This window comes from Clytia hemisphaerica, unplaced genomic scaffold (assembly GCF_902728285.1).
Source record: "Clytia hemisphaerica strain Z4C2 unplaced genomic scaffold, Clytia hemisphaerica genome assembly, whole genome shotgun sequence".
Lineage (NCBI taxonomy): Eukaryota > Metazoa > Cnidaria > Hydrozoa > Leptothecata > Clytiidae > Clytia > Clytia hemisphaerica.
The window spans coordinates 2111781-2136895 of record NW_027104338.1 but is presented as its reverse complement, the minus strand read 5'-3'; the positions used below and the strand labels follow the sequence as shown (position 1 = coordinate 2136895).

Genomic DNA, 25115 nt, shown 5'->3' with positions numbered 1-25115 from the left:
ATGACGTCACAGAAATAAGAATTTGAATAACTTCTAGTAGGAGAAAGCTTTTGACTTCAAATTTTTACCAAATGTGTAAATCAATAAAAGGAAGCGATTGAAGAAAAAAAAATTAAGATATTTTGCTGACGTCAGCATATTTCAGCAAAAACGGTTTTTTTGCAAATTTTGCTGACGTCAGGAAAAATTGAAAATTTTTTTTTCGTAGATCGCTCCCTTTTATCGATTTACATCACTTGTGAAAATTTGAAATCAAAAGATTTTTCCAACTTAAAGTTATTCAAGATTTTCTTTTTATGACGTCATCAAAATGGGGCAAAAATGAGGTTTTCTCGAAATTTTTCAATTATGGAGCAAGTGGGACCATCTGACCATGCCCCATCTCATTTTCTATATCAAAATACTTCGAAAAAAACTAAAAAACATTTACGTTAAGGGGCGGAACCTCATGCGACCATTGGGGAGTGCCTTAGGTACCCCGAGTTGTATTTTGAATCATTTTGGTTTTGGAATGCTTCTGTATCCACTGTATTCTTTACAAAACAATATTACATTACGATATAGACAACAACTTTGCTGAAAATTATATCATTGTCAAAATATAGTCTTGGAAATTATAAATTCATGTTTTGATATGTTTGTTATTTTTATTTTTGTTATTGTTGTTTCAAAGAAAATGCTTTTGAGAAGAAAGTCATTCTAATTATTTCCTGAAGATTATTCAAAGACCCTGCCATAAAACATGAAAAACCTTATAATTCAAGCTTTATAAGGTATCTATTAAAGGGGGCATGTTTAGTGCAAGCTATGGCTGAGAAAAATTGAATACTTTGCAATATCACTATTTCTGACAAAAATAAAAACGGCATTTCGCTTTTTGAATTTCAATCAATCACTGTAAAATGTCTGTCATCGGGAGCATCATAGCGAAAGCTACTTGCTAGTTTATCGAATTGAAGAGTAAAGCTCACCCCTGTCTCACCTACAGTGATTATAAAGCCACGTGCAAAACGTGTAGAGTACTCTCGGGTAGGGTACCTAATAGCCGGGGGGGGGGGGGGGTTGGAATAAGGGGGGGGGGGGGTTGGAAAAAATCTCAAAACTTAATAAGCGGGGGGCGGGTTGGAATAAAAATGTCCTGGGTGGAAAATTGTTGAAAAGGAGGCTAATACAGCTGAATTAGGACAAAAGAGGGAACTTTCAAGAACACTTTCCCAAAAATTAATAAGCAGGGGGGGGGGTTGGAATAAGAATGTCCTGGGTGGAAAATTTTCGAAAAATTAATTTGCGGGGGGGGGGCGGCTATTAGGTACACGAGAGTAGCCATTTCAACGCTCTTGGAACTTGAATAGAGTGTCAATTTCCATCCTTTTGTATTTTCGGCATCAAATTAATTAGTGGCAAAATTTGTGCTGGAATTTATTTAGAAAGCTTTATATTTCATCATCAGATCATTATTTTGTCACAATAAGTCATTTTGACAATGTAAGGACAATAGAATAATTGATGAGATCTCTAAAACTAGCCTTCCCAGCTTTTTCCTACTGACAATTTCTATCTATTCATACTAAAGGCATCTCATTCGGTACAATTAAAATATTTGGTGTAATAAAGTTTACAGGCATCATACTTAATTGCCCTGTCAATATTTTTGTCAAAAAGTGTCACTTTGTCTAGAAAATGACTGGTAACGTCAAAAGTCACTTTTATTATTCTCTAGCTAGAGTAATTCTCAGCCACGTGCTCAGTGGTTCATTTGAAAGCCACATAAAGACTCGATTTGGATGTTCTCTACGGTGGAGAGAGCAGGTAAACTCAATAACCCAAATTTATCTGGTCGCCGGTCGTGCTCGTCATTTCTAGTCGATGTTTAGAAACTCCCCTTCATTTCCCATCCAGGAGTCTCGAGTTTAGCCCTTCGGGCTTGGAAGTCAATGGTTAAATACCTAACATCAATACAATACAGATTTTCATTTCAAATATTTTATTTCTGTTTTTTCATAATTTTTTACATTTTCTGATTTTTTCTTTTACATTTTTATATATAAGCGGTAGTAATAATGGGTTCTTCAAAAAATCAAATATAAAGAAGAAACTATCTACAACTTATAGGAACCTAAATGGACAAAGAATGTTAATATTTTTGGAGGCTCATCCCGTCAATACATCAATAGACGATATCGGCTTTTAAGCCGAAAATATTTCACCGCGAACTTTTTTCCGCGCAAAGGATTATGGGGAATTCTCGGGGATCAAATCTGAGTTTTCATGTTAAGCCGATATCGTCTATTGAAGCTTCAGCCTACCTATACATTAAAGTGAACACTTCGTGAAAACCTTACCTATTCTTCTATAAGCGATGAAATAGGGCAATTTACGTCAAAGCTCTTAAGTGAATTATTGAAACCTGGACTTGTCAAAAATTTTTAAACCCGTTAAAGCTTTTCTCCTTATTTAATGTCAGCATTACAAACATAACTAAGTTGCATATCAAGAATGTTACGTTAGATGAACGTTGTAGCAACGTTCAGTACCTAGTAAGATGCTATCCATTTTACTAAAACAACAAAGAAACAAACAACTACAAATAACTCATTACTTCTAAAAAATTGTATTATCAAGCAAATTATGGTCCAGGATTTTTGAAAATTTCACTTTAGCATAGCAAAAAAGTATTAGCGATCACAAGTTGCTTGATAATTCCTATATTTTTAAAGTTCTAAACAACCAACATGACAAAATAAAATTCAAAAAAAATAGTCACTATTATTGTTTTGAACGTTCTTTTTTCCGACAAAAAACCTCAAGAGGAAAAGCCTTGTTTTTGGGTTTAACAGTATCCCCCGAATAAAGCGGTCAGTGACTCATTATTATAGAGATTTTACAGTTGTAGGCGGGCCTCTAAACCGGTATCTTTATAATATTTCATTTTCAGTAACGTGTTTGTTACAGATCTTCTTTAACCTTTCAATGCCGCTAACTTTTTTGAAAAATGCCAAAAAATTCATCATTTTTTTCTGGAAATTTATTCTTTCAAAGGCAATTTCTCGACCAGGACAAACGATTCAGGTATCAACTTTGGTATCGTTGGAAAGCCCTCTCAGCTACAAAAAATAGCAGATTTTTTTTCTCTGAATCTCAAGTGGTCAGGAGTTATGACCAAAAGACTGTGTATCGGTAAAATGGCCTTTTCAAAACGTATATATACGTTTTCTGGCTTCTAAGGGTTAAGATCTTCATAACTGAAGCCTGTACTAGCCCGAGCACCTCGTTCATTTTCTGACTATTCGCAATATCTTGCCGACTCATGTGTAATGTTTAAGTTTTAATAATTGAGCATTCTGATAGCTTTATTCAGGGCATAAAATCAACTCTCGCTAATTCGAACTCAAACAGTAAATCTAATTTGTTCGAATTAGAGAGATTCAGCAGGAATTTTTGTCCGATTCCTCAAGACGTCTGGAAAGTCTTTCCCTTTGTAAAATCAACTCAAACCGCTTATTTAATCCAAAATGATAAAAATACATGTTCCTTCACAATAAATGAAGGAATCAAAAAAATAAAATAAAGAAGGACGCCAAAAAAAATCAAGGCCCCTAAATTTTACCCCTAAAATCTTATCATTAATAATATATAAAAATGAGAGCGCATTACAATAACAATATAGAAATTCTTAGGCTAAAAAAATTCTCTCTCACTTCATACTGTATAATGACTGACTGAATTCATTTCTGACGAAATAAAAATAGGTTTGATTTTCAAAGACAATGTCAACGGAACCGAGAACTCAGAAAGTGTGAATAATATTCAGTAACTTGCATGTGGCATCTGTATTACTTCGAATCAACGCCCCGGGCTTTTATTAATTTTTTTTCGAGGGGGCGACTAAAAGAAGGAGGCTTTCATTCGAAGTAATACTTGGAAGTAGTTCTTGGATTTCGTTAGTGTTCCCACCTCCAAGTCAGAGGCAGAACTAGAGGGCGAACCTAGTTTCAAATCATTTTTAGGTAAAATTTATAGAACCGAAAAGATTATCACACCCTGAGTGAGTCCCACGTAACAGCTAGCTAACAATGAACTCCTTGCTTGTAAAAAATATAGCTTTTTTTCTCAACCCATGACATTACATCATAGACCCAATAGCTGATTGGTTGTAAGTGACGTAAAATTAGTTAATACGTCACTTTCAACCAAGCAGCTGTTGGGTCCGTGATGTAATGTTGGCATCAATCAGTACACAATCACCGTACTCTTAAAAACTTTCTCCAGAAAAATATTTTATACATCCATTCATTTGATTATTCAATCATTCATTCATCATAGACTGGTCATATTCAACGACTAGTTTTTTTATGTACCGTAATTTCTGTTCTAGTTCTTCGTATTTGCGCCTCTGCTCGTGATAATTATCATCGTCTCTCTGAACAAAGAGAACAGAAGAATTAAAAGCAGGAATTTCACACAACGTTAGACTGAATAGACTTTTTCATAAATTACGTCACGAACATCGCTTGCCTCGTATTCAAACAATTTTAAATATGTCCCTTGAGACATTAAATGATTTTTTTTATGAATAAAAAGTTGTTTTGATAAAATCCGCTGGGAGTTAATCACCATGCCAATAATTTCAAAGCGATGCAAGTGATGTTCGTGACGTAATTTATGAAAATATCTATTGACTCTTTCTTAAAAACCTAAATGTCCTGGCTGTAAAGTAATTTTTATTTGGATGTTTCTGGTTTATCGACTGGCCTTCTTAAATCGATTTCCAAAATCAAGCAATTCAATGATTGCGCAACGCTATGAATTTGCTGATCCTGGATTTCCAAACATCAAGCTAGATCCATGTGGTAATACAACAGAAATATAAAAAAAGAAAAGAAAAGGTTTACACTTTCCTAATAATAGTCGGAGGTCTGGTATAAGCAAGCTAAAATTTACCTCAAGTTTTTCATAAGCTTCGATGATTTTCTTTTCGCAATACTAAAATTGAAATGAAATAATGAAAATGAGTAATCTAGCAAATTCTTGGTTTTGCTGTGAGTCTCTTCTCCTCTAGCATTTGAATAATATGTGCAGCTCAGAAGGAGAAAAGACTCTACTACGTACATATTTTTGGGACGAGCTGGAGTTTTTACATGATACTTCACTAATTGGTCATTTGAAGTGATAGAGATGACGCGTTCTTTAGAAAAAGTAACAAAATTGTTTTATTACTGGTTAACGACCAACCAAATCAAATAAGAGCTTGTAAAAACTCCAGCTTGTCCCATATTTTTACCATGTCTTGTGCGAGACAATCTTCAGGCAAAAAAAGCCTGATAATAGATGTGTGGTAGAGATTGATAGTTTCGTTAAGCTAACCCAGCTGGCACAGAACGTTGTTTCGACGTTTATCTAACGTTATATGGACGTTGTGAATGTTAGAAAAACGTTGAAACAACGTTGTGTGCCGGCTGGGAAATGAGTATACCGTACTTACCCATAACAATCCAAACACACAACCCTTAACAACCAAAAGCGCCAAAATTGCAAAAATGTGGCTATACCAAAGCAAAAGTTTTTGCGATTTTGGCGCTTTGGATTGTTAGGTAGACGTTTGGATTGTTATAGGTAAGTACGGTATGCAGCCAGCCACTAATGGTTTATGTACCTGGTGTTCAGGAGTGCCCGGATTGTATCCGTTATATTCCTCTTGTAACTCTTTGAACTTGATTTTGACGGCGTCGACTTTTTCTTTCAGTCTCAAGTACACTGGATATTCTGTTTCAAAGTCCGTTTTGTATTGGCGTCGCTGTTCTTTCCATCGAATCGGTTTGTATTGTCTAAAAGAAGATTAGAATATTTCATAGTTTAAAATTGGAGCAAAACCTAAAAAACAGTCAGCAGAGGGGGTGATACCCGGGGTCATCAAAATTCTCAGAATTGATAATCTCGATGAAATCTTATTAGTAACAGAATATAATTAGTCGAATCAACGATATTTCAGTGTGAAAATTCTGCCCTTCAAAAAAAACTCTAAATGTCCAAATGAAAGATGAGATTTTATCTTACTTGAGATATTCGGGCGTTTTAGAGGTTGACGCCACAGTGGGCGGTGATTCTTCACCCGTACTCGTTGCCGTGCTTTCAGCATTTGATTTTGTGGGCGAAGGGGCGTGTTTTTTAGGTGAGGGCGCACTATCTTCGGAAGTTGTTTTGTTGTTAGATGAAGAGACGGTTGATGTTGGCTCTTCATAGTTCGTTTTTTGCCGTTTGTTGTTGTGAGCCGATTGATCTTTGTCCGTATGTGATCGCTTGTGAGCCTAGAAGATAAAATAAGAAAGAATCAAGTCTATATATTATGAAAGCGGATAAACACGGCTAGGTAGATTGATGCGTTGCACTTCAACTGTTTTTATCAAATTCCTTGCAAGGCTTCAGTGACGTGAAATCCCACAACAGTTTTGGGTACAAGCCTGCCAGAGAAACCAGTCAATTCGAATGTAACCATATGATCAATTTAGGTAATAAAAACACTACGCTGCACGATGTCAAGGAGATGGCTAAGAAATAGGCTGGAGATCCATGGTATGATTTCTTCTTTTACATATTGGTGGCGAAATGAATAGCATGGTTGGGTTGAGAGTTTGAATTTCCCAGATCCAAATAACGGTTGAAAACACAGCTAATAAAATTTTGTTATTCTTTCACTGGTCACACTTTATTAGAGAAAACGCAAGTTCCGAGATTTGGTTTTAATTTTAGTAAGTGAGGACAACGCTAAATTCAAATATCCCACTGTAAATTTTTTGATGTAGAAATCTGCCTCAGAGCCAGAGAAAGAACCCATCCTGTATACATCAGATTATAAAAATACAGGACGAGTCTCTTATCTAGCTGAGAAAAACCTTACCTTTTCAGGTTTTTCATCGCTACTTGGTTTCACTGTTTGTTTTTCTTCAGCCGGTGATTTGGAAGTAGACGAGACTTGTTGAGGAGAAGACGTTTGTTGTTGTTTTCTGTGCGTCGCTATATTTCTGAAAAGAGAAAAAATTTGGTTTTAAATATGTGTATTATGGTTAAGGCACCTTTTCGAGCTTTTCAGAACTCCGTAAATGTATGAAAAGAAGCGATTTTATCGAGAATCCTGCCTCTAATGCTGCTAAAGAAGGTGAGAGTCAGCGAAATGTGTGTGTGAATGTATCAAAAATCACTAAACTCCTATGATTCAATCCCGAGAAAAGTTGGTAACAGACTAACGGGCGAACGGACGAACACAGGTTCATTTTTAGGACCTACAGGTAGGTCCAAAAAGGAAAAACCTGTTTTAAAGTCTGAAATAGCACACATTTGGGGGAATAAATAGACCAACTTAAATTTGGAAGATGACGGAAAAAATTAAATTTGACCAAATCCGCCAAATTTTCTTCCCGCCAAAATTTCTTCCTTTAATGTAATAGCGCCAGATATTCTTTGGCGTCCATCAGTTAATGTTAATAAAGCCTGGGATACACGGGGACGGGATTGGTTAAAAGCAACTTACTTTTTGACGATGGTTCTTTCGTTTTCATTATAAAATGGCCACGTGTCAACCTAAAAGATGGGAAAATGAAAAGGTATATTGAAGAACAACCATTGGCTCATTGAAAGAAAAGTAAGAAGTATGAAATATTTTAGTTGTCATTCAATTATGGCTATAACTAATATTCGCGCAAACAATTATATAATAAGGCACAAATACTATTTAAGATATGCGTTTTTAACACCCTCAAAAGCTGGATAGTTTGATTCCTGTCACCAAGAATCTTGATGTCAGCGATAATATCAGAAGTCTTTCCATATTTTGTTTATCCGGATTTTACAGTAATGTTTCATATTTTTATACTTCAAAAGATCAATGGTGTGTCTTAATTTACCACAAGTAGGGTTGAGTTAAAGTCACAGATATCTTATGTAACAAATCCTTCATGTTGAGGCACCCAGAAAATACCAGGTTTTCAGTGGCAAATGAAACGTCATGAATAACGCATTAAAGGGACATAACAGTACTTGCAAAATTTGTAAACAAACTGTATGCAGCGGATACAAAATCAAAACTAGATGCTGAATGGACCTACCTGATGATGAAAGTTGGATAGCAATGCGAGGAGAAAAAAATCAGTCAAAAAATATAGCGTTTAGCGAAAATGCATAACGCAATTAATTCATCATTGATTGTTGATGGGGGGAGAGGGAAGGGTTGTAGGGGAAAAATAAATAGAAAGTTCTGGTCGCAAAAATCAGTTTTATTGACAATTGAATCATGCTTGATGGTTATCAATAATGTTTTTGTGTGAAAAACATAAAATACAAGGAACAAATCTAATGAAAATCTTCAAAAACTGCGATTCCCAGCATTTTCAACCGAAAAAAAAATTTCTAAAAAATCGAACTCAGCCATGTTTTGAGCATTGCGAATACGCATCTTTCTGCAAAAAATCAGAAAAAACTTTTGATGAAAATTCGAGAAAATGTAAAAAAGCCTGTTTTTCAGGCATATTTCCGGCATATTCGGCCGGAAAAAAATGTTTTTCTAAAATTGGGCTCCGTCACATTTTAGGTATTGTCATATTGCATCAGTGTGCAAAATTTCATAAAAAATATAAAGTACAGCTCGAGAAATTCAAGAAATACTGTTTTTCCGGCAAAAATAGGCTGTTCCGGCGATTTTTAAATAGCTCTGGCTTCAAAAATCAATTTTATTGAAAATTGAAACATGCTTGATGGTGGGCATTGCTATTAATAATGTTTTGTAAGGAAAAAGTCCAATGAAAATCCAGAAAAACGGCGATTTACGGCATATTTACGGCATTTTCGGCCGGAAAAAAAATTTCCTCAAAAATCAAACTCGGCCATGTTTTGAACAATATTAATACGCATCTTTGAGCAAAAAATCAGAAAAAACTAATGATAAAATCTCGAGAAAATGTCAAAAAACCAGTTTTTCCGGCACATTTCCGGCATTTTCGGCCGGAGAAAAATGTTTTTCGAAAATAGGGCTCCGTCACTTTTTAGGTATTGTCATTTTACATCAGTGTGCAAAATTTCATAAAAAAATATAAAGTACAGCTCGAGAAATTCAAGAAATACTGTTTTTCCGGCGAAAATCGGCTGTTCCGGCGATTTTAAGAAAGTTCCGGCTTCAAAAATCAGTTTTATTGACAATTGAACCATGCTTGATCGTGGACATTGCTATTAACAATGTTTTTGTGTGAAAAAACAACCAATTATAAGGAAAAAGTCCGATGAAATCTGCCAAAAAACGGCGATTCCGGCATATTTCCGGCATTTTCAGCCGGAAAAGAATTTTTCTCAAAAATCGGACTCTGCCATGTTTTGGGCATTGCTAATACGGATCTTTGTGCAAAAAGTCTGAAAAAACTAATGATGAAATCTCGAGAAAATGCCAAAAAACCGGTTTTTCCGGCATATTTCCGGCATTTTCGGCCGGAAATAATTTTTTTTCGAAAATCGGCCTCCGTCACATTTTGGGCATTACCATTTTGCATCATTGTGCCAAAAATCAGAAAAAACTAATGAGCCAATCTCGAGAAAAGCTGGTAACAGACGGACGAACGGACGAACGAACAGACGAACGGACGGACACCGGTTAATTTATAGGACCTCCAAGGTAGGTCCAATAAATGTCACATGTCAATATAAACAAGCAACATGCTGAATGGACCTACCTGATGATGAAAGCTAGATAATAGGGCAATAAGGAGAAAAATTAAAAGAATCAGTCAAACGATATAGCGTTTTGCGAAAATGAATAAAACATTAAATCATTGATTGTTGATGGGGGAAGAGGGAAGGGGAGTAAAATCAATTTTATTGAAAATTGAAACATGCTTGATGGTGGGCGTTGCTATTTGTAATGTTTTTGAATGAAAAAACAACCAATTGTAAGGAAAAAGTCCAATGAAAATCTAGAAAAACGGCGATTTCCAGCATATTTCAGGCATTTTTCGCCGGAAAAAATTTTTTCTCAAAAATCGGACTCGGCCATGTTTTGAGCATTGTTAATACGCATCTTAGAGCAAAAAATCAGAAAAAACTAATGATGAAATCTTGAGAAAATGCCAAAAAAACAGTGTTTCCGGCATATTTCCGGCATTTTCGGCCGGAAATGAATTTTTTTCAAAAATCGGGTTCCGTCACAATTTAGGTATTGACATTTTGCATCAGTGTGCAAAATTTCATGAAAAAAATATAAAGTACAGCTCAAGAAATTCAAGAAATACTGTTTTTCCGGCGCGAAAATCGGCTGTTCCGGCGATTTTTAGAAAGTTCCGGCTTCAAAAATCAATTTTATTGAAAATTGAAACATGCTTGATGGTGGGCATTGCTATTAATAATGTTTTTGAATGAAAAAACAACAAATTATATGGAAAAAGTCCAATGAAAATCCAGAAAAACGGCGATTTCCAGCATAAAAAATTTTTTCTCAAAAAACGGACTAGGCCATTATTTGGGCATTGTTAATACGCATCTTTGAGCAAAAAATCAGAAAAAACTAATGATGAAATCTCGAGAAAATGCCGAAAAACCAGTTTTTCCGGTATATTTCCGCCATTTTCGGCCGGAAAAATTTTTTTTTCGAAAATCGGGCTCCGTCACATTTTGGGCATTGCCATTTTGCATCATTGTGCAAAAAATTAGAAAAAACTAATGAGCCGATCCCGAGAAAAGCTGGCAACAGACGATCGGACGGACGGACGGACAAGGGTTAATTTAAAGGACTACCTTAGGGTAGGTCCAAAAATCAAACCAAATATGGTTAATTTTGATTGTTCAATTGTTTTACAAGTTTGTTTTGGACACATGATTTTAATTGTTCTCTTTAATGACACGTGGTTCGCGCAATGTTTACATTTTACTACTTTAATGGCCCTTTAAAACATAACAAATTTTAACGCAGAGGAACAATATATATATCCCATGATGGCAAAAATACATGACAGAAAACAATTTATTACATCATTAGACTGTCATCAAAAAGTCATTACCAGGAACAATGAAACGCCTCCACAGAGAAACAATTATAAGAGAATCAATATGCTGAAGAGATGGTATCACGTTTAATGACTTGTAATGAGGAACGAGATTGATAGAAATAATTCCACCCGATTTAGTTATTAAAGACTTCCGTCTGATAAGGAAATAACTACTGTATATCTTACGACCGAGTGTATCACGAATCAAGTTTCTTCTTTAAAATAAACGAAAAGGTGGCCCCTCCTTTTTTGACACCCTATCTGAAAACTGTCGCTCCTGAGGGGACAAATCCATGGCCTAAGGTCCCGTTCAAACACACTAAAAATATTTAACACCAACTCTTCGCCTCTTTAACCTATAGATTCTTTAGTTAGTATAAAAAGTCCCGGGGGGTACTAGGGTTGCGAGCTGACGGGGTGGTGCCGCCCGACTTTCGAACTTTGGACCCTTTTACCGGGACTAAAAAGGAGAAAACAGAGGGAAACTTTGGGAGTTTTACGACCTTTAGCGGGACAAATTTGACCAATTCTGACCAAATTTCGATCTTTCAGGGGGTAAAATTTTGCAATTTTTCCGACCCTTAGTGGGACGGAAATTTGATTTTCTGATTTTTCCGACCCTTTTTCCAAAAATATTTAAAAGGTACCCTTAAGGGCAGCACATACCGTACCCTTCATCTGCCTAAGTACCCCCCCCCCGGGAAAAAGTGTAGTGTGTTAGATTTCTTTTAAAAAGTTTCGGAAATTCAAAGGAAGATTTAAAACAGGAGAAGAAACTAAAGATCAAAGGTTGTATGGAAATTGAAGAGGATTGCGAAACTTACATTGATATCGTTATATAGGTGGGCGTGTAATTTATGCTGGTTATCTTGTATCGATGAAACCTGAAAAATGAAAAACACAAAATTGCTGAAAAGCCTTTATAATAATGAAATAATTTGTATTAATCAAAAGATTTTCTTTTCTGGAAAACTGCAAGAGTCAATCCAGAGATTTAGGGGCTAAACAAATAAAAATGCCATCGTATAATTTTAGTAAATCAAGAAAACCTTATCAAATTTCCATACGTTACGATCGGCATTTAAGTACTCTTAGGTTCCAAATAAACGGGCCCCCCCGCTTGTTAATTTTTCGAAAATTTTCCATGGGATAACCTTTTGCAGATGGGGGTGGGGGTGGGAGAGGTGTTGCCCAGTATGTACCTGTTGTATGACCATGGCAAGATTATTTCGATCCTTCTGACTCATTGCTTCCCTGGTCAAACGTTGTATTAGCTCCGGTTTCTTGTGCGGCCGCAACGCCAAAATATGGACGACGCGTTCGCGACACGTGAAGCTTTTACCCGCTGCTTGAGCGGTCGCCAGTGCAGCATTGTTCCGATTAGGCATGGCAGGCGAGCTGCGTGACGTTGAAGATACTGACTGTGACGGCGAAGAATGATTAGGCGTTGGAGCAGGTAATTTCTTCTTGAATGAAGAACTGCTCGAACTGTTTGACGATGAGTTATGAATGTGTTTATGTGAGTCGGGGGTGATTATTTTCGTTTTTGTCTGTTGCTTCCCTTTGAAATAAAAGGAAATTACCGATTTTTGAGCAAGCTGGGTTAACTCAAAAGGTTTTAAGGATTTAAAGAACTTTGCGTCAACTTAAAGGTCATTAGCGATATCTTTTTTGCTAGCTAGCTACCCAAAGGTACGGAAGGATTTCACTCTTTCTCCTTGGATTTCTATTCACTAAGCAGAGGGGAGACAGTATTTGGCAACAGGAGCCAGCTCTATCTAAAGACTCAGCCTCTTTAAATAAGGCAGACTCGGTTTTCCCTTCAATTTAAATTTAATCTCTCAACTTCGACACTTCAATTAGGATTCGCTAGATTTCTGAAATGTATTATCGATGCACACCGTACTTACTTTTCTTCATGTTTCCAAAGTCTATTTCTTTCGTCCTGAAAAGAGATGGAAATAAAAATACATTTCTACATAAATAGGCCAAGAAAACGATCCAAATAGGTCTATAAAATGTTGGAGGAAACTAAACAAAAAGCTTAAATTCTCAAATATTACGTCATCAATTACGTCACTTATCTGATATGTCGCTTCTCCAGTCAGACTTTTTTGGCGTTTCCCACAAACACTTTAATAATTACAATCGATCCCAGAATCCTCCAAAATGAGGAATATCGTTTATAAATCTATTGCGAGGCCAGACGAAATTCTGCAATCAAAACCTTCCCAAATGTTAACATTTTCCCCGACCTTTAAAGCTTTAGGTGTCGGAAGGAAATCTCTATATATCGGGTGCCAGAAAAGGCGTTATACAGAGTGTTTTCATGTTTTGTCGAATTACGTAGCTCTCACCATTATGGAAGCTAACGTTAAATTCGCGCATAAGGGATCGTCTCTACATATTCGAACGTCTGCTTCCAGAATGGCGGAAATTACGTAACTTTTCAATAAAACATGAAAAATCTCTTACCTGACGTCTTTACGCTCCTGGTCCACTTGGGCCATCCGTTTGGCCGTATTCTCGTAAACATCTTCCGTGGCATTAATGGAGATTTTGGAGACTAAGGATCCATATGAAATGAGTTGATTGGATTTACGGTCAGGGTGTTTAATACATTCGATTGCACCTTGACCACTGGTTAATGCCGAAACACCGAAATGAAATTTTTTCTCTGACGATGACTTGCCAGGTATGGAAATGGTCTAGAGAAAAAAAAAGGCGAGAAGTTAATTAGTATCGAACTTATCAATAATGTTTACATTATTTAGAATTTAGAAAAGGAAACTAATGTTGCTCACACTGGACCCACTGAAAAAAAAATTGTGCAAAAAATCTTTTTCTATCGAAGAATTACAGCCAACTTAGTCAGGCAGCTGGGGTCACAAAAAAGTCCTTTAGTTACAGAGTTTGTGAACAAACTTCTGTTGGTTGTTTTGAATAAATATGACCATTGTGATCTCAAAATCATCAACCGGACACTTTGATATTATTTACCGGGGTGTCCGGGAACATTCATACTCTCTGTAATTCGAATCTTTCTCTAATTTGGCTAAAAATTTTGGCTCCTTGAAGATCGAATTAGAGAGAGAGTCAACTGCAGTCGCAAAGGAAGAGTACGTTAAAACTCTCATTTCGCAGTTGCGAAAAAAATAAAAATGTAGAGGCTATGGTCATTATGATATGCCCATACAATTTTTAATAACGAAATTTATAAAGAAAACAATTTGAAACTTTGAAATTTATAGCTGTGAGTAGTTAGATGCACACTAGTTTTTTTAGCTCTTTCACTCTTACGTAAATGACGTATGATTTCACCGTCGATTCATCGAGATAGGGGTGTATGAGAAAGTTTTTGAATATGATTATATGTAGGCTGAACTTCTCTTGTTGTAGGTGTCTTGTAGGTAAAAACTTATTTTTTGCACCGGTTATAAGAAGTACACCTCATTTTTGCGTTTTTGCCAATGATTATCATTAAAGTCTGGAGAAATCGTGTGACATCGCTGATTCGCGAAATTTTTCAAATTTGATTCGCGTAATTAAATCCGTGATTTTGACCCGATTTAAGCATCCATTCTGTGAAATTTATGAGCAAGTCAGAGGAAATCCCACTTTCTCTTTATAATGAATAAACAAAAACCAGCCTTTTGGTTTACACTTTCAAAGAATTTTCGGAGAGAAAATACCATAAAGAAATCCAAAATATGCGTAGACCATGGAGACTCTAGATCTGACATGGAAACACAAGGTTTTGTATTTCCTAAAAACGAAAAAGAAAAAGAAATACTAGGGTGATTTTCTTTCTACGGTATTTCTTAGAAATTGTCATCGTCCATACTTCTATCTTTTGATGTGTCCACTTATTTCAAAGATTGTTCTTAAATTGTTTTAATATACTTTATTCACTGATAAGCCTGGAAAGAGGATAAACTCAGTATTTTCTAAGTTATTTCTGAAACCTAAAGCTTGAACTGTAGTTAATTTGTTCTTAGGGTCTTGATCACAATAGAGCTTCGTATTTTCAAATAAAGGCGCATGTTTAAATTAACGACAAAACTGCAGCTCTTAGTTAACTCTACATATCAAGAAAGACATCTAGAAACGTTGGACGACAGAGACAATCTTCCTATTGTGTCCCTTTCTTCATTGAGCCCCCCCCCCCTCCCAGCGGTAACTCTGATCACGATATCACGCAACTTTTTATCTTCAATCACGATCACGAAAATCAGCAGAAGACTTGGATAATGACTCATCCCTTTGAAACAGTCCAAATCACGTATCACGGCTCAAAAATCTTTCAAATCACGATCACGTTTTGACTTCTCATCACGCATCACGAAGAGAAAAATTTCCTAATCACGTAATCACGCTGCAAAAAAGTCCCAATCACGTCATCACGAAAACCGCTTTGGGAGCCTCTTAATTAAAACTCCCAAAAACATTGTTAAGGACCTCGACAGGGAGATGAACTTAAAATTCCCGCATTTCCAACAAATAGACAAAAAGAACGACAAATTCCACTATTTACCGCCCAAATCCGGATGGTTTGTCGGCCCCGATGTTCTGAATACTCATCGTTTAGTGCGGAGATTAACCACATATGTATGGTTAAAGAACACCAAGTCATGGATGAATGTTATTAATGCTGGATTTTTTACAGGAACAAAATGTCGGTGAGGGAGGTACACTTTTTTGTATAAGATCAATTTTATAAGAACAATGAGGCTCAAAATCGCCAAATAGATAAAAACAATTTAAGAAAAATACTGAGCCTGAAATTACTCGAATTCAAGCAATTTAGGGGTTAAAGTAGTAAAAGTTTGGTATAACTCCTAAAATACCTCAATTACATCCTATAAATTAGAACAGGATAAGAACAATTTGAGGCTCAATCAAGGTGCCAAAAAATGAGAAGAATTTTGGGAAGCAGCATTAAAAGGAGATTAACATAGTTATTATAATTACGTAATACAGCGTCATTATAATATCCGACTAATTTACGACAGCATCACTGTGCTGTGAATCAAACAAAGAAAAAATTGAAAGAGATGAGAAAGAGATGAAAATCGTACCACTTCTATACTCTCGGTATTTTACTAGAATTCATAATAAAAACGTCAAGGCTAGAAATTGATATTGTTGTAATTTGAAACAAAACGAAAGTATGATAAAGGCTTTTTATAAGAACAATTTGTATAAACACATAAGGCTTCGAAGGCCAAATATTCTAAGAACAAATTAAGAACATTTTAAGGCTTCACAGACTCTAAAAGACATGATTTCTTAGGAGAATGGACAAAATTACTCACCAGATGGTGAAAACATAATACTAAGAATCGGTCAGCGCCAAATGAAAAGTTAAAGATAATTTTTCTCAGCAATAATGAAATTTATAGTTCTCATAAAAAAGTGTGCGCTTGATTATATTGTATACAACAAATACTGCAGCTGATAATTGGCTGATGAATTCACTCAATGTATTTTTATAAGAATTCAGAATTTTCCATATTTTATCATATGCATAATCAATCGGGTTCTATATGTATTTCAATACGGACTTTTTCAATGCAAAAGTAGGAGGAACATGGCATATCAAGGGTTCAGCCTATTTGCCAGATGTCGATATATTCCGACATGAGCGACCACAGAGTTTACCATTACATTTTAGCTTTATTTTTTGAAAAATATCAGAAATATAAGTGATATGTGTTCACTTTGAAATATATTTTAACTATTCAACTGTGCAATTTAACGAAATCTAATTCAAAATCAAACACCTTCAATAAACTTAAAAAAAAAACCTCTCGAGATCTCTCTTGTTGGCAAATGCTAATACCGACAAAGAAATCGATATGCCGGCCGACAGCGGCACGGAAAGGGTTACAACCATTATTTTGAGTAACATTATAAAGCAATGATGGAAACTGACACAATAACTGTGTCTTTCTTATATGAAAAATAAAAAGGTTTTAATTACTTCCATTTTCGATCAGGTTAAAAAATTCCTGTTTGTATTCGAGCGAGAAAATAGATGATTAAAAATAGTGTGACCGTGAACAGAACGTAGAATCAATCATGAGAATGCACATTTTTTTATAAGAACAAAAGAGTTCGATGGCCAAAATGTGACGAACAAGTTAAGAGCATTTTAAGGCTTTGCAGACTCTTAAATGGCCAATTTCTTAAGAAAATAGACAAAAATACTCATAAAATGGTGAAAATAAGAACATGTTGAGGACATTTTTAGGCTTAAAACTCAAAAAGTTAAGAACATCCAAAAATTTTAAAGCCTTACAATGTTCTTAACTTTTTTTCAGTCAAGTTGTTTCATACTGTTAAAACAATATTTTACACGTTTTTTCTTACCTAAGAACAAAGTATATAAAAAGCACGAGGCTAAAAATTTAAGAACATTCTAAGAACATTTCAGGGCTTTGCATAGAATGTAAAACATGTAACTTCTAAGGAAAACTTAGAGCAAAATACTGACGAAACGCCGAAAACAACTAAAAAACATTTTTTGACTTAAAACCCAAAAGTTAAGGAGTATCTGAAGCCTTTTGACGTTCTTATCAAAACAATACTTTAAATCTAGTGATCAATTTTACGAAAACATTCATCATGAAGCAATTTACAGGTCTAATGCAAATTAGACAAGTAAAGCAGACCAAAGAGTAGTGTCAAAGGACTCCTCCCTCGGGGTATATTTTTGGTGTTACTGTATTTTTGTTGTTTGTTAAGACATCCATAATGCATTGTAAAGGTCGAAAATAGAGATTCCATCTGTAAAGATGGAACTGAATTCATTCTTCTCCTCCCATCCTCTTTATTGATCAAAATGTGTGTCCCTTGATATACTTTTTGGTTTTACCGAAATAATGAATGAACCGGGGATCGAACAGTCGACACATTAGATCTTATTACATTGGTAATTCCTTTCCACTATCGTTTAAAACAACACAAAAAAAAGCGTATTTAGATGTGGAAAATGGGAAAATTAAACTGAATCAAGACTTTCCCTTTCATCCATTTAAAAACATTGAAAAATATAGTGGAAAATGTGGTGGAAGAGATCGTGGGAATTATAAAGTGAGTAGAGATTGCATTTTCTAGTGGGTTCTTGGAAAAGGTTTAAAATACCTTTATAAGAAGATGAGTTTCTTATAAAAAAATTGATTTGACAACACAAAGAAAACTCATTAAATTTGTCTCTCTTTTTTTACAATGAAATCAAAGACAAAAGACGTAGCATCAATTCATTATAAAAAGACAACAGTAACGAACTGTATATTTATTTTTGTTTCGACATTTTCTGTTGTTGTCAATGTTGAAAAAAAATCTTAATTGGCTGGTGAAAGTGTCAGGGAATCACCGTACATTTTTATAATGATAAGAATGTTTTCATCATCTGAGTTGACAGACAAGCAAATAAACGTCAATAAGAATCAAAGACATTTTTAAAGGTTTCTTTTCTCTCCCTGTGTGTTTAGATATAGGTTTTTTTAAAGCGGAAAAAAAACTGTTTTGATAACCAAAAATATTTTTTTTTAATGTTTTGATTTTATACTATATCCCTACTTGGAAAATACATTCAAAAAGAAAACTATATCCCTAAATCAAGATTCATTGTATTCAAAAGAGAACCCCTACGCGGGACCTCTTGCAAGGGTCTTCCAGAAATTGGTACTTTAAATAAAAAAAACTCGCAGCATGAGTTAAGTCTATAGCCTCTACATTTTTAATTCTATAAACTTTTTTATACTTAAAAATTAAAGGATCAATACAACCCCAGGAATAACGGGTACAGTAGACCTTGATTAAAGAATTGTTCGAAAGCATGCAAGTAGCTTCCTCAACGACCGCACGTTTTCATAACAAAAAGCTTCTTATTCATGATTTGTAAATGAGATGCTCATTTCTTAAAGCTTTATCAGACTAATCAAAAAGTACTTTGTCGGTAATCGCTATTCAAATTGGTTTATCGGATTCTCATGTTTTAAATCCACATGCAACAAGAAAGTAGAGATAAAATCGCAAATCATTAATTTATCAAAGGACTTTTTCAGTAATTCTACACCATTTTGATGGTAAAGACATAATAAGTTAAAATCATTCACGATCATTCGCATTAGCCAGTCACTTAATTTCTTATTCAAATAAAGTAGCTTATACCTACCGTTCAGAAATCGATAATGTTAAGAGCCTATAACTGTTTCAACTGAGAAGATTAAGCCTATTCATAAGTGACTGCTAAAACAAGTCTAATACCGTATATTTGATTTTAATCATAGTAGCAAAAGGTGTTTGACTGCTCACTTTAAAGGCTTATTTTCTTATTTTGAGTATGTTATGATTTTAAAGCCATAATTATTTAGCTATGATACTAAACAGGATAATGTCGAGATTTTGTCGCATAACCATCTCAGTTTAAGATATTTAAACACTTTAAAATGTATTAAAATTAGGGGGTTCAGAGAAAGGATGATTTAAATTTGATTATTTACCCCATTTTGACCATCGAATTTGATTCTTGGCTGACTGCGTGATGTATTCTGAAAAAAGAAATAGATAAGACGTGCGATTACTCACATTACTCACATAAGCATGAACCATACAAACAAAACAAAGAAAAAAACAACAAAATAGAAAAACAAAAATGGGAACAATAACATCAAAAGCAAAATATAAATCTTCCCTGAAAATAAAAAGATTTTTTCACACTTTTATCCAAGATATTATAGGTTTGACTATAGATAAGAAATTCTTTATTAAATATTAAGTCCATATGTATCAATAAAAAAAGAAGAATAAAGAAAAAAGGGGAAGAACTTAAAACACGAAATAATGATCTTAGGAAACAAGTGTCTCCTACAACATCTTTATCAAAACGAAATCTCTTAACTTTGCGAATCCCATATAAAAATGTGTAAAAATAGTTGAAGGACTTTAGATAATAGTATAGTATCCAAATACTAAAACTGATGTTTATATATTTTTAAGGTCTTTTGAGATTCTAAGCATGAGTCAAAATTTTAAAAGTATTTTCAATAACTCATTAATTTCAAGATGCTTTAACAAAGATAAAAAGTTGTAAATTATTTGGCCTTTAATTCACACTTTGAAACAGATATTGTCCTAATAAAGTAATTCATGGTTTTTCAATGCCAATATAGCTTTTAATTAAAATCAGATACACAATATTTCCTATGTGGTTAAAGTAATTTTCCGATCATGCCCAATTAGGCTCATTAATTAAAAAGTGAGTTTTTTTCAAGAACAATTTGGCTCTTCTCAAACACAAATCTTTTTACAAGAACTTTTTTATAAGAAAAATGAGTCTCAAAATCTACAAAAAAGTGAGAACATTATCAGAACAAAGCTGAGCTTGGAATCCTGAATGTCAAGCATTAAAGAAATCATAGAAGTAACAAAGTCTAAAAAACTTTTGAACTAAATGTAAGAACCAGAATATGTTTTGATGCTCAAAATGCCAAAATAATAAAAACAGGCGAGTCTCAGCTCAAAATAATTTTTTTTTTTTTTAAAGTGGTATTTTATTAGAGTATTCCATTATTCTCTGATTAATAAAAAACAAAAATAGCATCCAGGAAAAATTCTAGAAAGTCAAGGCAGTATCCACAAGAGACGAGCTAGTTCAACAGGACTTGTTCTGCTGTTTTTTTCATGAAAAAGGCTGTTTAAGAAATCAATTTTCATAAGACAGACAACGTCAGGTGACAAGATGCTAAAGAAACCTGTCAATGTTCTAGCCTATTAGTGATCAATATAATTTATCTTTGAAAATGATCTAGTTTGATAGGTTTAATGATGTTATCAGGGATTTTACTAACACAAGAAAATAAGTTATTTTTAAGATTCAATTTAATAGGCAGCCAGTCTATGATTGTTTATTTATCTTTTGAGAATCATTGCATGTTTCCAAATTTACTATCAAGTAGAATTGACCTAAAATGCAAAGTGCAAATCGACATCACAGTACTATGCTCATGTTACTGGTTTTTAAAGGATTACCTTTTTGTTTTGAAATATAAGCTCATCATTTCAACACTTTTGATTTTGAAGAGGTTTCTTTTCTCTATAACTTTTATTTTGTTTATTGGAACATATTTCATTTATTAACATATCCTGTTTTTAAAGTGTAGGGAAGCTCATTTTTACTAATTTTGTCAAGATTTATTGGCTTATTCCTTCTCTTTTTTAAAAAGAATGTGTAGGCTGGTTTAAAGATTTTTAAAGATAGACCTAAATTTATTTTTCAAATACTAAAATTAGGCCAGCTGAAAAGCTTTTTTGAAATTTCTTCGTATAAAAAGTTATCCAAAAATAAACTTTTTACGTATTTTAAAAATAAATAAAGTTACAGGGAACTGAAGATTTTGCATGCTTATTTTCTTTTGTGAGTTTGCTTTAGAATTAGAATAAATAATAGCTTAATAAATAGCTCATCCAAATAAAGATTCAAACCACACACACAGATAGCATAATACAGTATAATTATAATCATTTTACAAAATTCAGATTTTAAAAACCAAATGCAACTTCATAGATTTGCAGGATTCTTCTTTTATAATAAAACAGGTTTGTACACTTTTTTATTAGAACAATTTCATAAGAACAATGAGGCTCAAAATTGCCAGAAAATTGAGTCAATTAAAGGGGCAAAGTAGTAAAAATTGGGTATAAAGCCTAAATTATCGAAGTGCCAAAAAAAAGGAAGAGGTGACCCTCATAAAAAATTTGAAAAAGAAAATTCCCAAAGGTATCCATCACATCATGATTCTATATGAAGAGCAAAGGATAAATTCAAATTCAAAAACTTCCCATGATGCTCCTGGCCTTGTCTTTTTAACAATATCGATTAGGCGAGGCCAATTTAATTTGTTGTTTCACGGGCCAAGCTACCCAAAAAAGAGGGTCAGTCAGTCAAAAAATAAAAGTAGAATTTTACAAAAATCTCCTAAAAAGGCAGCAAAAACTACTTTCTCTTGACAAAAGTGCAAAATAGAAAATAAAAAGACACAAACAGCTCGAATTCATGGATAAATTGAAAAATTGAACATAAAATTCTTGAAACCTTGAAAAACTGCAAAAAATTTGAAAATTTGTCAATCTGTAAAGCAATGAAAATAAAAATGTACTGCCAAAATGAATTTTTATTTCGATTTTTGGAATTTCAGGGTCAGTCGGGCCCGTAAAACAACTAATCGAATTGGTCTGGCCTTATTGCAAAAAAAAAGCAGCACCAAAACAAATGAATTTGTTGGAACAACTTGTATCAAAGTTTTAGGGAGATTAAATAATTTCATCATAATCCTGATTATATAGTTAAATTAAACTCTAACAAAATCTACAGGAAACGCATATTTGGACTTCATACACAATGCTGCACGCAACCACTTAAGCTAAAAGCGGGTAGAAAAATCAGTTTCTTGAAGTTTGCAGAAAAAGCCATATAGGACATCTTTCAAATTCAGTACAGTATGTGAATAGAGCAGTAAAAATACAACTATTATATTTTTCATTTCTTTGCAAATGTTCAAAAAATGAAAATAAAGGGATTATGCTAATTTAATATTACTTTAAAAAATGGGATAAATCTTTGTGGGGGACTAAATTTTCCGGTTGAGCTCATCTGCAAAATTTTAAGATTTCGAGTGGACTTAATTTCGTAGAATGCACTATCGGGAGATAAAATTTTCACGATTTCCTGCCTTTTACTGCCAAATCATACATGTTTGTTGCTGAAATATGCATTATTGCTGCTTCCAGTAACCATTTAAAAAGTAGTTTAGTTGACATTTTTTTAAAGTTTTGTTTAAAAAGATTTTGTGAATAAAGCCATTATTGTAATTCCCAAAGAAGAATCATATTCTGGCTTTCATGGTATTAGATGATCTTTCAGAGCATTATTAAAGCTATGCTGTCAGGTTTCATGCCACTTGTTAATTTTGAAAAATCATTATGTAATTTTTTTCCGGCCATTTTCATACCCTTTTAACATTCAGGTACCCGGCACTATATCTCCTTAAAATCACTAAAATTTGGGTAAAAACATAAAAAAGTGTTTTGGTGTTTTGCTGTCTTTATTTTCTAGGATATGCACAGCCAGGTTTGTACCGCTAATTTTTGGAGTCAAAATGGTAAATAGTAGTTTGCAAGCGTACGGCGGACAACTGCCTATTGCACTTCATGATTTGATAGCTTTCTCTGTTAACCCGGGGCTGTCTGTTCTGCAAATTACAAAAGTTTTTTGTTTTCTTTACTTTTAAAATCGTGGACGCCTGCTATTTATCTTTCCGGGATAAGTTTGTCATTGTTTTTGCTATGTTAAATTATGAAAATTCATTTCAACTTTCAAGAAAAGTTTCAAGCAGAAGTTGGATAGGTTTCGAGGAAAACAGACATTGTCCAGAATTAGGGAAGGAATATCCAGAATAACAGTCAGGGAAATCCCTCAATTGCGGTAGTAATTTTTTACTGCAATTGCGGTATAAACGTCACTTTTACATTTTTTATATAAATTCAAGAAACAGAATTCAAGATTCAAGGAGAAAACAGGCAATTTTTGTACATAATTGATCATATCTTTTTAACGCCCAGACAAAATAATTTTTCCGTAGATAAAATTCTTTTAATAAAGAAAAGCTTTCTTCTCGTACAATTTTTTACAGTCGATGTTTGTTTATCTTTGTCGACCAGCACTGTATGTAGCCGTTATAAGCCTTTGTAGCCTAACCACGAATGAAAACTACTGCAATTGCAGTATACTGCAATTGAGGGATTTCCCTGACTGAATAAGAAATGCTTGGGGGCATATTCTAGTTTTTTTTTATTTCTCTTGCAAATGGAATATTCAAAATTTTTGTTTGAAAAGGTAGGGGAAAGGTTGAATTTTGTACTGTTTTGAACACTTGTGTTTGTAATTTGATTGAAAACCGTCCAGGATTAGGCAAGCGTACGCTACAAATACAGGTACTCACTCAGGCAAAACAGGGGAAAAACTGCTCCAGATTTTTGAAGGTCACTTTTTCCTTGTCAGGCTTGTAAAATGACTGACAGGGTTGCAAAATCAATAATTTTGAAAAGGTTTGGCTGAAAGAATATTCAGATTTTTAAATTTCCTAATCTGACAGGATCAGAAGCATTTTGTTTTGTTAATATTTCATCATTAGGCTGGACTGCAGTTAGCCAACTCTGGATTTCAGTTCACATTTGGATACTGTAATTCTGAAATGAAAATGGAAGCTACGAAGGGAATTCACAATTCTTAAGCTGAAGATGGAGAGACAGAAAAGTAGAGGTTCTGATTTGAAGAAATAAGAAAGGGTTGGTTGGGTGACGTCAAACGAATTTTTTTTAAGTCCAGACTTAATGCCAACGTCTATTTATTCTTCTTAGGCTAAATTAAATTGATACTGACAGACAGCCGCAGCCCTCACAAGCGAAACTGTCCCAGCCACCTGCATGGTTAGTAACCCATGAAGATCTTTTAAATCCATGTGGTATTAGTTTTGAAATTGAGGGGTGACAGGATACTGTAGCACCTTACAAATGGTCATACATTATACTCTAAATTTACTTTTGTCTGTTCAATTATTAAAACAGTTTAAAGGATTAGATCAATTGAAAATTATAAAAACATGAAGACTGATTGACTCAAAAATCTTTTTAGAAAGTGAAAAACTAACCTTATGAATAATATATTGTTCGATAGCTTTTAGACAAGAATCTGTGAGTTTAACTGAGTAAAAACATTTTCCATCAACATTTTCATCTCCAGTTAAGTGGTAAGCACGGTCTTCTACTAATGTCTGAGCCATAGCCCAAGCATTGGCAGAAATCTTCTAGTTCATTTTCAATGGAGAAAATAAACGAGAAGATCAATGAATAATCAATGAAAAAGAAGGATTTCTTCGAGTTTGTGTCTGGTGTCTACGATTCACTTCTCTTCTTTCTGGGGTTTCCTTCGTCTCAGTCTCACACGATATCACCGCCGAGGAATCTCCTTGAATGAAGATTCCCTGAAAGGGCGTTTTACGCCTGAACCGCAATTTTGTCACCGCCACCGAA

At 34.2% G+C, this 25115-nt stretch overlaps 1 protein-coding gene across 1 annotated transcript; it reads right to left on the bottom strand.

Annotated features, from left to right (window-relative positions):
• Positions 1 to 1967: 1967 nt before the first annotated feature.
• On the bottom strand, positions 1968 to 25034 carry LOC136817839 (RNA polymerase II elongation factor ELL-like). The gene is made up of 12 exons (XM_067074173.1): positions 24734 to 25034; positions 19529 to 19576; positions 13494 to 13726; positions 12929 to 12963; positions 12221 to 12579; positions 11843 to 11902; positions 7526 to 7575; positions 6896 to 7019; positions 6055 to 6305; positions 5654 to 5825; positions 4942 to 4983; positions 1968 to 4420 (listed from the first exon to the last, which is right to left on the bottom strand). Exons 1-12 carry the CDS (start codon positions 24863 to 24865, stop codon positions 4307 to 4309), a joined length of 1620 nt encoding a protein of 539 aa, XP_066930274.1. The 5' UTR covers positions 24866 to 25034; the 3' UTR covers positions 1968 to 4306.
• Between the last annotated feature and the right edge of the window lie 81 nt (positions 25035 to 25115).